General features: G+C 45.7%; 4 protein-coding genes across 4 annotated transcripts; 1 reads left to right on the top strand and 3 right to left on the bottom strand.

The window, feature by feature from the left end:
• Positions 1 to 372: 372 nt before the first annotated feature.
• Positions 373 to 2211, bottom strand: PSV08DRAFT_367113 (uncharacterized protein; the record flags this gene model as incomplete). Its single annotated transcript, XM_014218894.1, has 2 exons — positions 373 to 1017; positions 1060 to 2211. 2 exons carry the CDS (start codon positions 2209 to 2211, stop codon positions 373 to 375), a joined length of 1797 nt encoding a protein of 598 aa, XP_014074369.1.
• A 500-nt stretch (positions 2212 to 2711) lies between these two features.
• PSV08DRAFT_367112 (cytochrome P450) lies at positions 2712 to 4403 on the top strand (the record flags this gene model as incomplete). Its single annotated transcript, XM_014218893.1, has 4 exons — positions 2712 to 3478; positions 3540 to 3603; positions 3661 to 3897; positions 3945 to 4403. The coding sequence occupies 4 exons, from the start codon at positions 2712 to 2714 to the stop codon at positions 4401 to 4403; spliced, it is 1527 nt and encodes a 508-aa protein (XP_014074368.1).
• Positions 4404 to 6412: 2009 nt separating this feature from the next.
• Positions 6413 to 8431, bottom strand: PSV08DRAFT_367111 (uncharacterized protein; the record flags this gene model as incomplete). The annotated part of the gene is made up of 1 exon (XM_014218892.1): positions 6413 to 8431. One exon carries the CDS (start codon positions 8429 to 8431, stop codon positions 6413 to 6415), a length of 2019 nt encoding a protein of 672 aa, XP_014074367.1.
• A 1760-nt stretch (positions 8432 to 10191) lies between these two features.
• On the bottom strand, positions 10192 to 10356 carry PSV08DRAFT_345893 (uncharacterized protein; the record flags this gene model as incomplete). Its single annotated transcript, XM_066092777.1, has 1 exon — positions 10192 to 10356. The coding sequence occupies one exon, from the start codon at positions 10354 to 10356 to the stop codon at positions 10192 to 10194; it is 165 nt and encodes a 54-aa protein (XP_065949920.1).
• Positions 10357 to 12411: the final 2055 nt, after the last annotated feature.

Genomic DNA, 12411 nt, shown 5'->3' with positions numbered 1-12411 from the left:
GTCTTATATTACTTCCACTCAAGAACCTTACTCCTAACAACCTACCTAACCCTCTACCTAAGGCTTAGCTAACCTAACCCTACCCCTACCTATTTGCCAGTCTAGTTGTTCCGGTCTTGGCAGCGGTCTGTGGGTATTCGCTCCGTCTTCTAAGACATTGCCCGAGAATCCGCCCAAGTCCATCTTAGATGAGCTAACCCGGCACGGATTGAACGGTGAAGTCATATAATCCCCGCACATTTCCCATTTCCCACCAGAACCCCAGCGATTCTAGCCCCTCGGTACTCCGACCAGGGCTATCCCGTTACAACTATAATCATAATAGTATTGGCAGGTTTCTAAGTACTCTACTCAGACCGCGCTTTTATAAGCCTAATTGACACTATTTAGAACTCCGCATCCTGCAGCGTGATCCACAGGACAGCAAATGTCAGCGCATACATCATGCCACGCGTCTAGGCTCACTTCTAGTGATGTCAGGACAAGATCTCCGCTCTGGTCTGGTATGCTCCGAACATATTTCCCGATGAGTGTATTCCGTTCGAGGTTCCAATCACCTTCAACCCAGGTCCATCTATTCTCGGGTGAGATAAACCCATCACTATTTCTTCCTCTCTCCTCAAGCAAGACAGCTCCGATTCTCCCGTATATCTCGGCTTCGGCGTCCCACGTTCCCTCTCGCCATGGCATTCGACGGGAGATTTCGAGAGCCTTCATTCGAATGTTATGATTTCGACATTTGGAAATAGCGGGCCCTAGTGTAGAGAGAATGCCCATACTCAGAGTGAAGAGCGCATGGTAACCTGGCCTTGTCTCGGCGGCAAAAGCCAAACAGCGTTCTACAAGCACGAGAAATTCGTGATCATACTCGTCCCAGATCATATCGGTGTGGTCCAGACAGCATTTTACAATGATAGAAATCATAAGATGATGTAGCTGCATCAGCTGTATAGCCATCTTGGCCCGATTGTCGCTGGTCATAGTGGCGCGAGCGAGGCCGACATCTAGAACGTTTCGCTATTTATCTAAATGTGACAAATAAGCGTGTTGTGCGTGTACCAACGTCAGGTCAACTCCAGTAGCGCGTGTTTCTGTTACTATGGTGAATGCTTGCTGGGTAAAGGCTAAGGTGCGGGAAAAGAATTGGCCCCAGTATGTCTGTAGTTGCTTGGTGCTCCGAGATTCTAAATCAGGCACCTTGTCTATAGCCGTTGTGTCCCAAAGACCTATATTCGCTCGTTGGGTCTTTAGAAAAGGGGTCACTGCGCCCATGATGGAGAGAAATGACAATATGTGTTCAATATCATCAACATCGTCTTCCGCCCGATATCGAGTTCCATTGTGCCGTGGTAGGGTATGTTGGCGATATTGCTTGAGAGTGCCCTTCAAAAGTTGGATGGAACTATTGAGAAGTCTATCAACCATTTCCATATTGCCCTGTAGCAGCTCAAAGGTAATGAACAGATATGTCATGATGAAAACTGCTCTTGGAGAGTGGATCTCGGCTGCCACGTGCACTTGTTTCCGGAACATGGACAGTGCCTTGACGTAGTGACGGAGTGCGGTTTGGTGATGGCTGTTGACGATGGATTTCGCGGTCCATGGAAATAATGCTGACAGTTTGTTACTTTTTAGAGAAGATGCTAATGAAGTCGAGATTCCCTGAGAGAGAGCGGCAATTGCCAAGACCGCATAACGGGCGCAGTCGTTTGTTATAGCCTCGCAGGGAACAACCCGGGACCAAAAGTCGGAGTAGCTGTAGCCCGAGAAATCCATTGTCAATTTGTGGCGGAAGAAGTCAAAATGCGAGACTTCATCCCCAGTGAATCTGCCCACTGATGGATTGGACCCGGGATGAAGGTACGGGAGAAGGAGCCCGTGCGTGGCCTTTGAAGGGAGGCCAAATGTACTGGCTGGAACTGTGTTCGGCTTAGACTTGGCTACAAGAGTTTGTTGGTTGGTCGAGCTATATCCATCACAAGCCACCCGCGCCTTTTCACACCGCTGACATACTGGCCTGGTTTCGTCGCACTTGAGCCGGCGGATCTTGCAGGTTTTACACCCGGTTCGCACTTTAGGATTACTAGCACGGGTTTTCCGCCGATTCGTTCCATAGTCTCTCACGCTGAGATTTTCAGGAGGCTTAGGTACCAAGGTTCGAAGTATTGTCAAAGCACTTGGGGGAACGTTCGATGCACGTGAAATAGCCATTGCACTTCTTTTTTTGTGGTTGGTGCATGTGCTGTCAGGTTTTCGCTCCAGTGTTTTGCTACGGGCACACAATATGCAAATAGAGATTGTTGATAGAGGAGTTTGAAGCCGGTCCTCTCAATTTTCCTCTGGCAGATACCGGTTAATCATATGACTAGGAAGCCACATCCATTGCTGACAACAAGTATCGCTTTTTAGTTCCTTTATTTCTTCGTCTGATGCCGACTTGGACCCGATTGGCCGCGTCGTAATGACGAACTTGCTCTCCGATTGGCTTCGTCGTAGTAATGGCGAACCTGTCCTCCGATTGGCCGCTGGCGGTCCAAAATCATAGAGGCGTAGTAAATTGACAAGTTCGCGAAATATGCACCAATATTACTGTTGGACAAACTGCATCGTATATAAATGGCGTCCGTCACTGCCTATGTCTGCTATCCTCGATCTACCACTATCGCTTCAACAAGCTTTCGCGTGCCTTCCCTCGCAGTCGCGCTTTCATGATGGCTTTCATTGGCGGCGACGCGATACACTTTCTGCAATATGGAGCCGGTGCGTTCGCTGCATATTACATTTTCTCTTCGTTTGTGAGCTGGTTCCGTTTGCGTCACATCCCAGGCCCAATCCTTGCGTCTTTGTCCCATGCGTGGCTGATAAAGAACACCTTCTTGGGCAATTCCCATGCTCAGTTACTGGCCCTAAAACGATACGGATCTCTTGTGCGCGTCGCTCCCAATTACATCCTCACCGATGACCCGGCCATTCTGCGCCATATCTACGGCATCAAGAGCACATACGGTAGAGATGATTGGTTCACAGGAGTGCGGCTCGACCCGCGTGACAATTTGCTCACCACTCTGGATACAGCCGCGCATGATCGGCTCAAAGCAAAATTGACAAACGGGTACAATGGTCGCGACAATGTCGATATAGAAGGTGTTCTGGATGACCAGATTGCGAATCTCAAGGGACTGGTCCGTCGCCACTATCTTTCGACATCAGCAGAGATACGCAAGGCTGATCTCGTCTGGATCATCCGCTTCTTTACTATGGACGCCATAACCGCTCTTGCCTACGGCGAACCATTTGGCTACATGGAAACTAACGAGGACCTTTTCGGTTTTAATAAACAAGTCCAAGATGCTGGTAAAATAATGAGTGTCGTAGTAGACACGCCATTGCTCCCTACTTTTTCAAGTCTTCCTTGCTATCTCCTTTTACTATGCCAAAGACTTCCGATAAAAAAGGATTTGGTAGGCTTATCGGGCAAGTAGTATTCTCTAACTTGAGAAAGTCTTAAAACTTTGGATCTAATAACTTTCATATTACAGATTAGGCCAAGAGTTAGTCGCAAAACATTTTGGACCAAGATCTGACAAAGGCAAAGACATGGTAGTACGTTGTAAACCCAAAGTTCATGAGAACCTAGTATGCTTAGCCTAACAACTTTAGTCCTCATTCATGCGCCACGGGCTTTCACGCGATCAATGTGAAACCGAGAGCGTTGTGCAAGTCATTGCAGGCTCTGATACGACAGGAACTACGATATGGAGTGCACTTTTGTTCATAGTGAGAACTCCCCGAGTCTATAGTCATTTGATGAAGGAGGCTAGAGAGGTTATAAACAGCGGCAAAGTGTCCTCTAAGCCCATTACCTACAAGCAGGGCAAGCAATTGTCATGCCTACAGGTAATGAATCACCGCAAGGCGCGATTGCGAATACTACTTCTTTTTAGGCTGTGATTTATGAAGCTATTCGGGTCCGCCCCCCTGCCTTGTACGGACATTTTAAAAGTGTACCAGCTGGAGGCGAGATGCTTAATGGCGTATTCCTCCCGGGTGGAACCGCAATAAGCCGTAATATATATGGTTTAATGATGTCGAGGAACATATTCGGGCAGGATGTGGAAACATACCGCCCGGAGAGGTTTCTCGATTGCGATGTCACTACCAGAGCTGAGATAGAAAGGATAGTAGAGTTTGCATTTGGTTATGGGAGGTGGGTATGCGCAGGCAAGCATGTGGCTTTCACCCAGCTTTACAAGGTTATATTTGAGCTGTTGAGAACCTTTGACTTTCAACCAATTGACCCTATGAGGCCTATGCAGGAGTCATCCGGGCTTTTTTGGTACCAAACGAACATGTGGGTAAGGATCAAAGAACTCATAAACGATACACAACCGACTCTATCGTAGCCTATACTACTCTCTCCCCCGCTCAGTTACCCAATTTTACGCGCGCTCAACTGCTTTGTCTTTTTGGAATGCACCTGAATGTTCCCTAACCCATGTTGCACAATACACAGTCTCCCGGGGCACTCACGAGACTCCTACGAAGATGAAACGAAGTTTGTCGGTAAACAGCGTGACTTACAAGTGAATGTACGGATTACACTCTATATTATTCAAAGTAACGCGATACTAACATTAAGAAGCGCTGCACAGCTCTATAAAGTCTCTTATTAAATCCTTAGAAACTAATATATAGGAAAGCTCTCTAGACAAGATTGTACGACCAACCTGATTAAAATAAGTAGCAAGAGAGTCTGTACGCCTAATAGAGTTAGCTAACCATTTCTACCTAACTTAGCCAGTGTATTATGCAGCTAATAGCTTATTGGCTATATCGCGTACAGCAGCGTAGGCATATATAAACCTAAAGTAATATACACTAAGTATATAGCTAATAATCTGTTCCTCTTCTACGTAAGTAAGCTTCTTCAGGTAGGGCTAGTCATTGCGTCTAGCGCTCTCTCTCGCACGTCGATTGCGTAATATTGATTTAAGCACGTTCAAGATAAAAGCGGCGCGGCGGCCTATTTAGATTTAATTAAAATCGAAACATCATATAGCAAGCTGAATATCTAATTCATTTGAGAGTAATAGAGTGGCGTGGTGTAGATCCATGATAGAGACAAGTATAATAGGGTAAAAAAGTTGGTGAGGTGTGCATTTCGCTTGTCCACAACGTTTTGTCATCTTGCGCTCCATAGGGCTGTGATCGCAGGGCAAAGACCACGTGACTAATACAAAGTTCTCATCTAATCTTGGAACCTAAGGACTTGTCTAAAAGTTATTGTCTGATATATATTACTTAAATGTTTTCTCTTCCGTCAATCATCTTCAGTAGTATAGTGAATACTGAGATGGTTGTCAAGTTTTCGTGAACCCGTTTTGGGAACACAGACCGCCAAGCCACACTAAATTCCCTATCTTGGTGACCAGTTTCGGGAGACCAGTTTTGAACAGAGAACCGCTAAGAGAAATGCTATACGCAAAAGAAAACACTGTTTTAGAAGTCTCACGACACTAGGGCTGCATAACAAAGACCTTTTTATTTAGTCTTCTCTTTCTCTCGTTTCTTCCTTTTCTTTCCTTTCTCAGTTTTCCTTCCGCGTACGTTACATAACTTATAAGTTACTATATACTGTTCGCTTCTTTTCGCCTGCGAAATAGTTCATAGGAAGAGCAGATCTACTAATATGTTACAAGTAACAGGAAGGATTCTCTCCTTAATAAGAGACGAGAAGGCAAGGGGCCTATACACGTCCGCGTCAGAAGATGATAGCTATCGCGGGGCTCAGAGTCACGTAACATACTATCCTACTAAGGCTAGCTATCTAGAATAGTAGTATATAATAGAATAGTAGGACTAGAAGTAATAACAATACAAATATAGATAGATTTTATCATTTACTCTTATCATAGTTAACTCAAATCATACTTTTTTGCTAGTTAATTTACTTAATAAGATGATTACCTATTAGTCTAAAGTAATATAAATTAGTATTATTTACTTTTTTATTACCTTCTTATCAAGTACCCTACTCTACTATCTTGCTAGATAAACCTCACGGAACACTAGCGTACAGCTCACTGGCCTTAGTGTGGGACCTGGCAAGACAAGTATAGATCTAGACCCCGTGTAACATACTCGTTCGTGAGTCGGATCCGAATCGGATCCGACCAGGACAGGTATATATAGAGGCACTCCCTATAGGTAGCTCTGTAGACTTTTAATATCCTTCCGTACAAGGCCTATAGGTGTCTATTCGAATTAAGGCTTGTTTGATGTCCCACGCACTCCCATATGCCTCTGAGTGACACTACTGCCGATACTGATCCGACTAGTCTTGCTTGCACCGTTACATAGGGTTCCTTCTCTATCTAGGCGATACCGTAGTACTGTAATTAACTTACAACAACTATCTGTTAGTTGAGTTCAATCTAGCAGGTCTATTCTTTAGGCCTCTTGCGTTAAGCCATGTCCGAACCTCTCTATCTGATGCCATGGCTGCATTATCCAGTATCTCGCCCGTCTCCTCATATCTCATCTGTGCAACGGTAGACCAAGCATTCCCTAGTAGGGTGTGCTTAGCACTCGCGAGGAAGCCAAGCGTGGTAAGTAGGGTCAGGACGATGTGGATGGCAAGGATCGCGCCAACAGCATAGTAACCCCACGACGCTATTGGTCGCAATCTTTGAACGAACATACTCGCCGAGCTCACGCTGGAAACATCGAACTCGACCCATTTATCATAGTATGCGAGTTCCCAAATGATGGTTGAGTACGCTTGAATAGCTAAGGCAGGGCGTAAGGTATCCTGGAGGATGTGGTTCAGAATCACGGCTTGTGATTGTTCCGCATAGGATTTGCCGCCGTGGGTGCAGTACCGGCAGATTGCGAGTGTGGTGTCTGAGCTGGACGAGTAGACGCTTCCAGCCCACGAGGGGTAGGCGACATGCCAAAGGAGGTACAACCCGTCTGCATCAGAGGGATATATATTCTTCTCATTGTAATTATCGAGGCTCAAGAGACCTCGCTCGTATACGCCGATGTCTTCGACAGTTGCTCCGAGCTGGCGGCGGATATCGAGAGTGTTAAAGGTTTCCTTGTTCAAGCTCCACGCTAGTTTTGGCTCCGTTACATTCGCGGGTCTTGATGCCTGGATGATCATGTTACGATGTCGATAAACTGTACCGCATGCACTGATAACCAAGGTAGCATTACCATATTTGTTTTGGACAGTATCCCATTCGGGAGGCAGGACTGAGGCCTCAATATCCGCGGGATACGTAGTATTAATAAGAAGATACTCTGCGCCGTATTCTGAGCCGTTGACGGGGATGGTATCTATCTTCGTCCTGTTAAACAATGTCGCCGCATCAAGGGAGCAGATTGAGGCCTGCCATTCGGACACACTAGTGTTCACGTCTAATAAAGCTGGGGCCAAGCAATCGACATTTACCCACTCATTGTCTGACGCGAAACTCCTCTGTCCCTCATCGTCCAGATCAAGTTTGACTTTCCCACGAACTCTATACCCCAGACTCGTCTCGGTGATGTTCAGGTCTGTCAGCTGAGGTTTTGCGCACATTGTTCGCATCCCAACGACCGACGCCACGCCAGAAAAGTTGCGCATGTTTGAACGGATCTCCTCGGAAATGATAGGTAGAAAAGCCCGGAGGATAACACCGGTATCGTGCACCGCCTGAATGGAAACGGGCGGTTCTGCAACGAGCTCGGCAAAGGATGGGTATCTTTCCGGCCGGCGGCTCCAGAAGACCTGGTAGTTGTCCGAGAGGTCGGAAACGTCGAAACGGGGACGCGACATGTTCATGCCAAAGTACAATCTCATGTCTTCGGCGCTGCCGGGTATCATGCCCAAAGTAACGTCTGAAAGCAACGCCGTCGACGTCACGCTCGTAAGCGTCGTCGAGACAGCTAAGGCCACTGCCAGTAACGTGAGCAGGCCACGGCGGCTGGAGCCACCACTCTGGATAAAATATCGTATCAAACCGTGGGGACCGCTGTTGGAAAAGCGGATTAGCGATACGGCGGCGAAGCTTGGAATAGGAACCTGGTGCCACTGAAGTGCTAGCGCGGCCAACATGGCAGTGGTTACAAATGCGTGAGCGGAAACCGCGGTCCGGATGACCAGAGCCGTTAAAGTGATTGAGCGCGTCGTCCAATTTGTTTCCACGATCTGCCGCCACACTTCGTTTCGTGCGTCGGCAAACCACAGAAAGCTGAGGAAGCCGAATGATGCTAGGATCAGGATCGTGCCGAAGATGATCGAGCTTAGTGCGTACCACCCAAGTCTTCTCATTGCGGTTGCTTGCTTGCCCATGCTGGGCCGCGTTGATGGGGGGAGGAGGCTCCCGGTGGCAGCGTCGACTTTCATCTCGGGCCGTTTAGGGCTGAAGAGACGAGTATTCGTCATGTACGGAAGTTGGGAAACGGGGGGGGGATGGTTCTTCGGGTGCTAACGGTTTTGGACGGAAACGATGAATGCGGGCCAATATGCTAGTTATCGCTCGTCGAAGCCGTCCGGTCGGATCTAAATCGCTTCTTTGTAGTTAGGAACAAGAGACAGTCTCTGCAGCAGTCGTGCAAAAGAAAATGGGTTTATGCAAATAGAGATCTGCAAGCTGCTACCTATATACATAGTTCAGCCATCCAAGCGCACATCGTTTGCGCCATTGTTTATCAGCTGAAGCCACACTCAGCAGCTTGATCCCAGCCCCAATCATTTCAGTCCAAGCTTTCACGAGTGTCGCTACCGGTCCAATGGCGCAAGGGGATCCGCTCACTGAAGCGAGGTGGCTGTGTAGGTATGTACGTTATACTTGGAGGATAATCCCTCTATAGCACCGCAATAAGGTTGACCACTATATACTACATATACTGTCTCGCGATTTTTGTATAACTAAAAGATTCTCCTGCTTTTAGCGCATCTAGTGCTGCAAGAGCTGCGTTAATATCACCCATATTAGTGGGGATATTTAGTATTGAAAGTAGTAGCTTTTTCGCCTATCGCGTGCACGGGCTGGTGCAGCACACTACTAATGCACGCAGATTCGTGCAAGATCGCCACCCTAGTCAGTACTTCTAGACGAAGCGATTTTCAAATTGAGCTGGTTATAGAACGCTAAATAAGCTGTACGCAGCAGAGCATGTGTAATTTATACCTATTAGCAGATAAGCCAAGCCTATGCTACCAAGTTCGGAGATGAGTAAGCACCGTAGTGTCGTCCGATTAACTAATAAAGGTAACAGAGTCAACGCCAGATTCATACATGTTAAGTCGATAAGTAGGTCTAGCTCCTAATATATCTTCGCTACCGGAGCTCTTATAACACCTTCATCATGTTCGCTGGCTCGGTTTCTTTTCATATCACGGCATTGCTCTCCGGCACTAATGGACCCATCTCTACCTCTTCAGTTACGGGAGTCTTCTATTTACGACCTTGTTTACCCTTAGTTGCAGTGGCTTAATCTTTCGCCTCACGCTTTGCTCGCGCCTCCTCTAGATCTTAATGACTCATCACCTTCGCCTTCCCCAGGACTACTAATCTAGTCGATCGACGAGCTTTGGCGTTGTTCATTTAGAATAGGAAGCAGTTCTAGTCCTATAGGAGGGCACACTCAGCAAAAGATACTTTAGTTGCAGTCGCGATCTTCCGTAAGTGTTTCTACAGGCGCTGCTTGCTTGTCGCATCCAGTGTATAAGCGTCTTTCTCTATCAGGTTCTGCAGGGATGCAAGAACCTCTGTTGTCTGTTATATCAAGGCCTAACAGACTTCAACATCGATCGATCAACGGCACCCAAAGGGGGTACTATGACCTCGCCATTTTCTGTTGTCAGCACGAGAGTATATCCTTCGCTCCAAGTTCCCTATTCGGAAGATTCGTAAACTATACCTGGATACGTTAATTGCCATTACTCAAAGGTGTAAGTAACATACGTTTTATGTGAAGCAACTCTCCAGCATCCCATTCTAACTGCTTATAAATATCTTGTGCCCTTTGCCTTCTCCACCACTGGACTAGAGGTTTGATAAGTAACGTAGTTAGAATGAGAAAGCATTCTAGGGTAAGTGTCAAAACTAGACCTAAAACGCTGAATGAAACTGCGTCTGGATGATAGATGAGTTAAGATTTGCATAAATCCTGCCAATTAGGATCTTTCGTCTGCTGCACCTAAACCTTGAATTTATTGCCGAGGTCTATGTGTTTAGTGAACCCGTGTTGCATAGCAGCTATCTGAATGTGGAACCAATTCTCGAATTCGATTTCCGTTTGGTTAGACTCTACTTTTAGGGACATAGTGCCGGCGCTCTCGATCAGCTTGTCCTGGGCAAGCATTGCCGTGCCGCCAATAGAGTGGAGAGCTGAAGGGTAGTTGAAGGCTAGTGCAAGTCTAGCGATTATGGAAACTATAGCCTGCTGCCTTGGATTGAATTTAACATTTCGTTGTACTTGGAAGTCGATTTTGTTGAGTTTTTGTTTAACGATATTTATACGTGCATCTTATTGGGTGCATTGCTTTGAGGCAGCATTGCACAATTGATATCGCTTAGAACAAACAAACTCCGAAATAGGTTGAGCTTTCTATGAGCCTTGAGCGCCTAATAGTAAGCTGTTACATCCGCAATCTTCTTTAGGTACGAAACCCCTTGTCCTAAGGAGAATATCGTTGGACGGTTCTATGTATAGTGCGTTGATATGTATCTAGGATCGCTACTGTTATATTGGCATCTTGTAACCGCAACTCCTTGACTGGTTGTACCACGGTGTAATTCGTGGTGTGTAAGGTCTTGTTTAGGGCGGATTCGTCAATAGTAGCTCCGGGAAACGACGGAAACACCCTGCTAAATAGTAAGCAAGGCCATGCAATACGTGAAAGAGAGATACAGACGTGAACTAGTAGGGCTGCCTATTTCTTAGGCTCCTTCCGAGCTTATCGTACAGAATAGGAATACTCGGTGGGATATAGTTTAAATCTAAGTAGGTGTAATTCTGATAGAGCTTATCTGTAAAATTCGTTGGTCGTTTTATAGCGTATTTAGGGGCTTTAGTGAGCGGTAATGGAGTACAAATTGAGAATATTCTATATTCCACGCGATATCTAATGCGGAAATTGATGCTAAAATGCTTATGTGAGTTCAGCGTCTCCGTCTGCATCTTGATAGTCCCTCTCGTCGAGTTTCTGCAAAGAGAAGGTGGGTTGAAGGGACACGGAATACCTGTTTCTAGTTTTGTTGGAAGCTTGGTGACTGGAAGACGCTGATAGGTCGATTTACTATCCGATCCGCCTCTTATGTAGCAACTGCGAACATATTTCGCGCTCCGTTGCAGCTGTCTGCGACGTTTAGCCTTAATCTTAGATTGTATGGGCAAAGGTATTTCGCTAACAAAATATCCGTAGCCTACTAATCTAAGGAGAGCACTATTTCTGATAGAAGCAATTTGGACTGACGTAATGGAACTAATTGTGAAACATGCGATATGGGTAAAAGCGAGAAGTATAAAGGGTAGTTAACGATAAACTGCGCGTCTCGTGTTTGATTTCTAGGAATAGCTGAGCTTAATTAGATACTAGAGGGTGGATACTAGGTTTTAAGCTTTACATAATATAATCTAACATTGATAATACAGTCTATCTCTTCCTTTATCTGTAGAGAGTAGTTGGTGTATTATAAAGTAGATAATATCTACGTCTTATTAATTATCCCGCTTATTAGACTCTAGACTATATACTCTAGGTATATCCGCTAAAAACCGAAATAAAAATAGTGATTATGACTAACAAAACTTTTAATTTACTTGATAGGAATGTTAACGTTGCTAATAGTGCACCTTTCTTTGACTAATCGTTCTAGAACCTAACTTTGTACGGCTTCTTATCCTAGTAGAACTACTTTTCTTTAAAGTTAACCAGCCTCACCGTCATCGCGTCGTAGTAATCCGTAGAAACTAATGCATGAATGTTGTCTTACTTCTCGTACTTAATACGAAATTATAAAAGGAGTAAAGATGAACTGCGTGTAGCGCGACTTTCTGATTTAATATATCTTAGACTACTGTATAGCACACGCGTTCGCAATCCTCATTATGTATATTGCCTTAAACTAGATAATGATAATAGTGGTCTATCCTTGTTTTAACCTACCTCTAGCTGAAGCTCCCGTAGCTGCAGCGGCCTCTTGACCACAATACTGGAGAGTTGCTGTCGCGCTAGTAATGCCAAAAACTAAGTTTAGTGTTTAGCTGAGCTGGGTTAGTGTATGCTGTGCTGAAAAGTCTGGTTTTTAAATATGGTTGAGACTTGGTGGTCGGCCAAGATCGGCTGCATTTTTCTGGGCGCTTAATCCCACGCTGCTGTTGTTGACTACCGCCGCTGTAGCCTGTTGTTAAAAG

Source organism: Bipolaris maydis (genome assembly GCF_028858645.1).
Source record: "Bipolaris maydis strain C4 unplaced genomic scaffold PSV08scaffold_1, whole genome shotgun sequence".
NCBI classification, from domain to species: domain Eukaryota; kingdom Fungi; phylum Ascomycota; class Dothideomycetes; order Pleosporales; family Pleosporaceae; genus Bipolaris; species Bipolaris maydis.
This window is presented reverse-complemented; position numbering and strand designations above follow the sequence as displayed.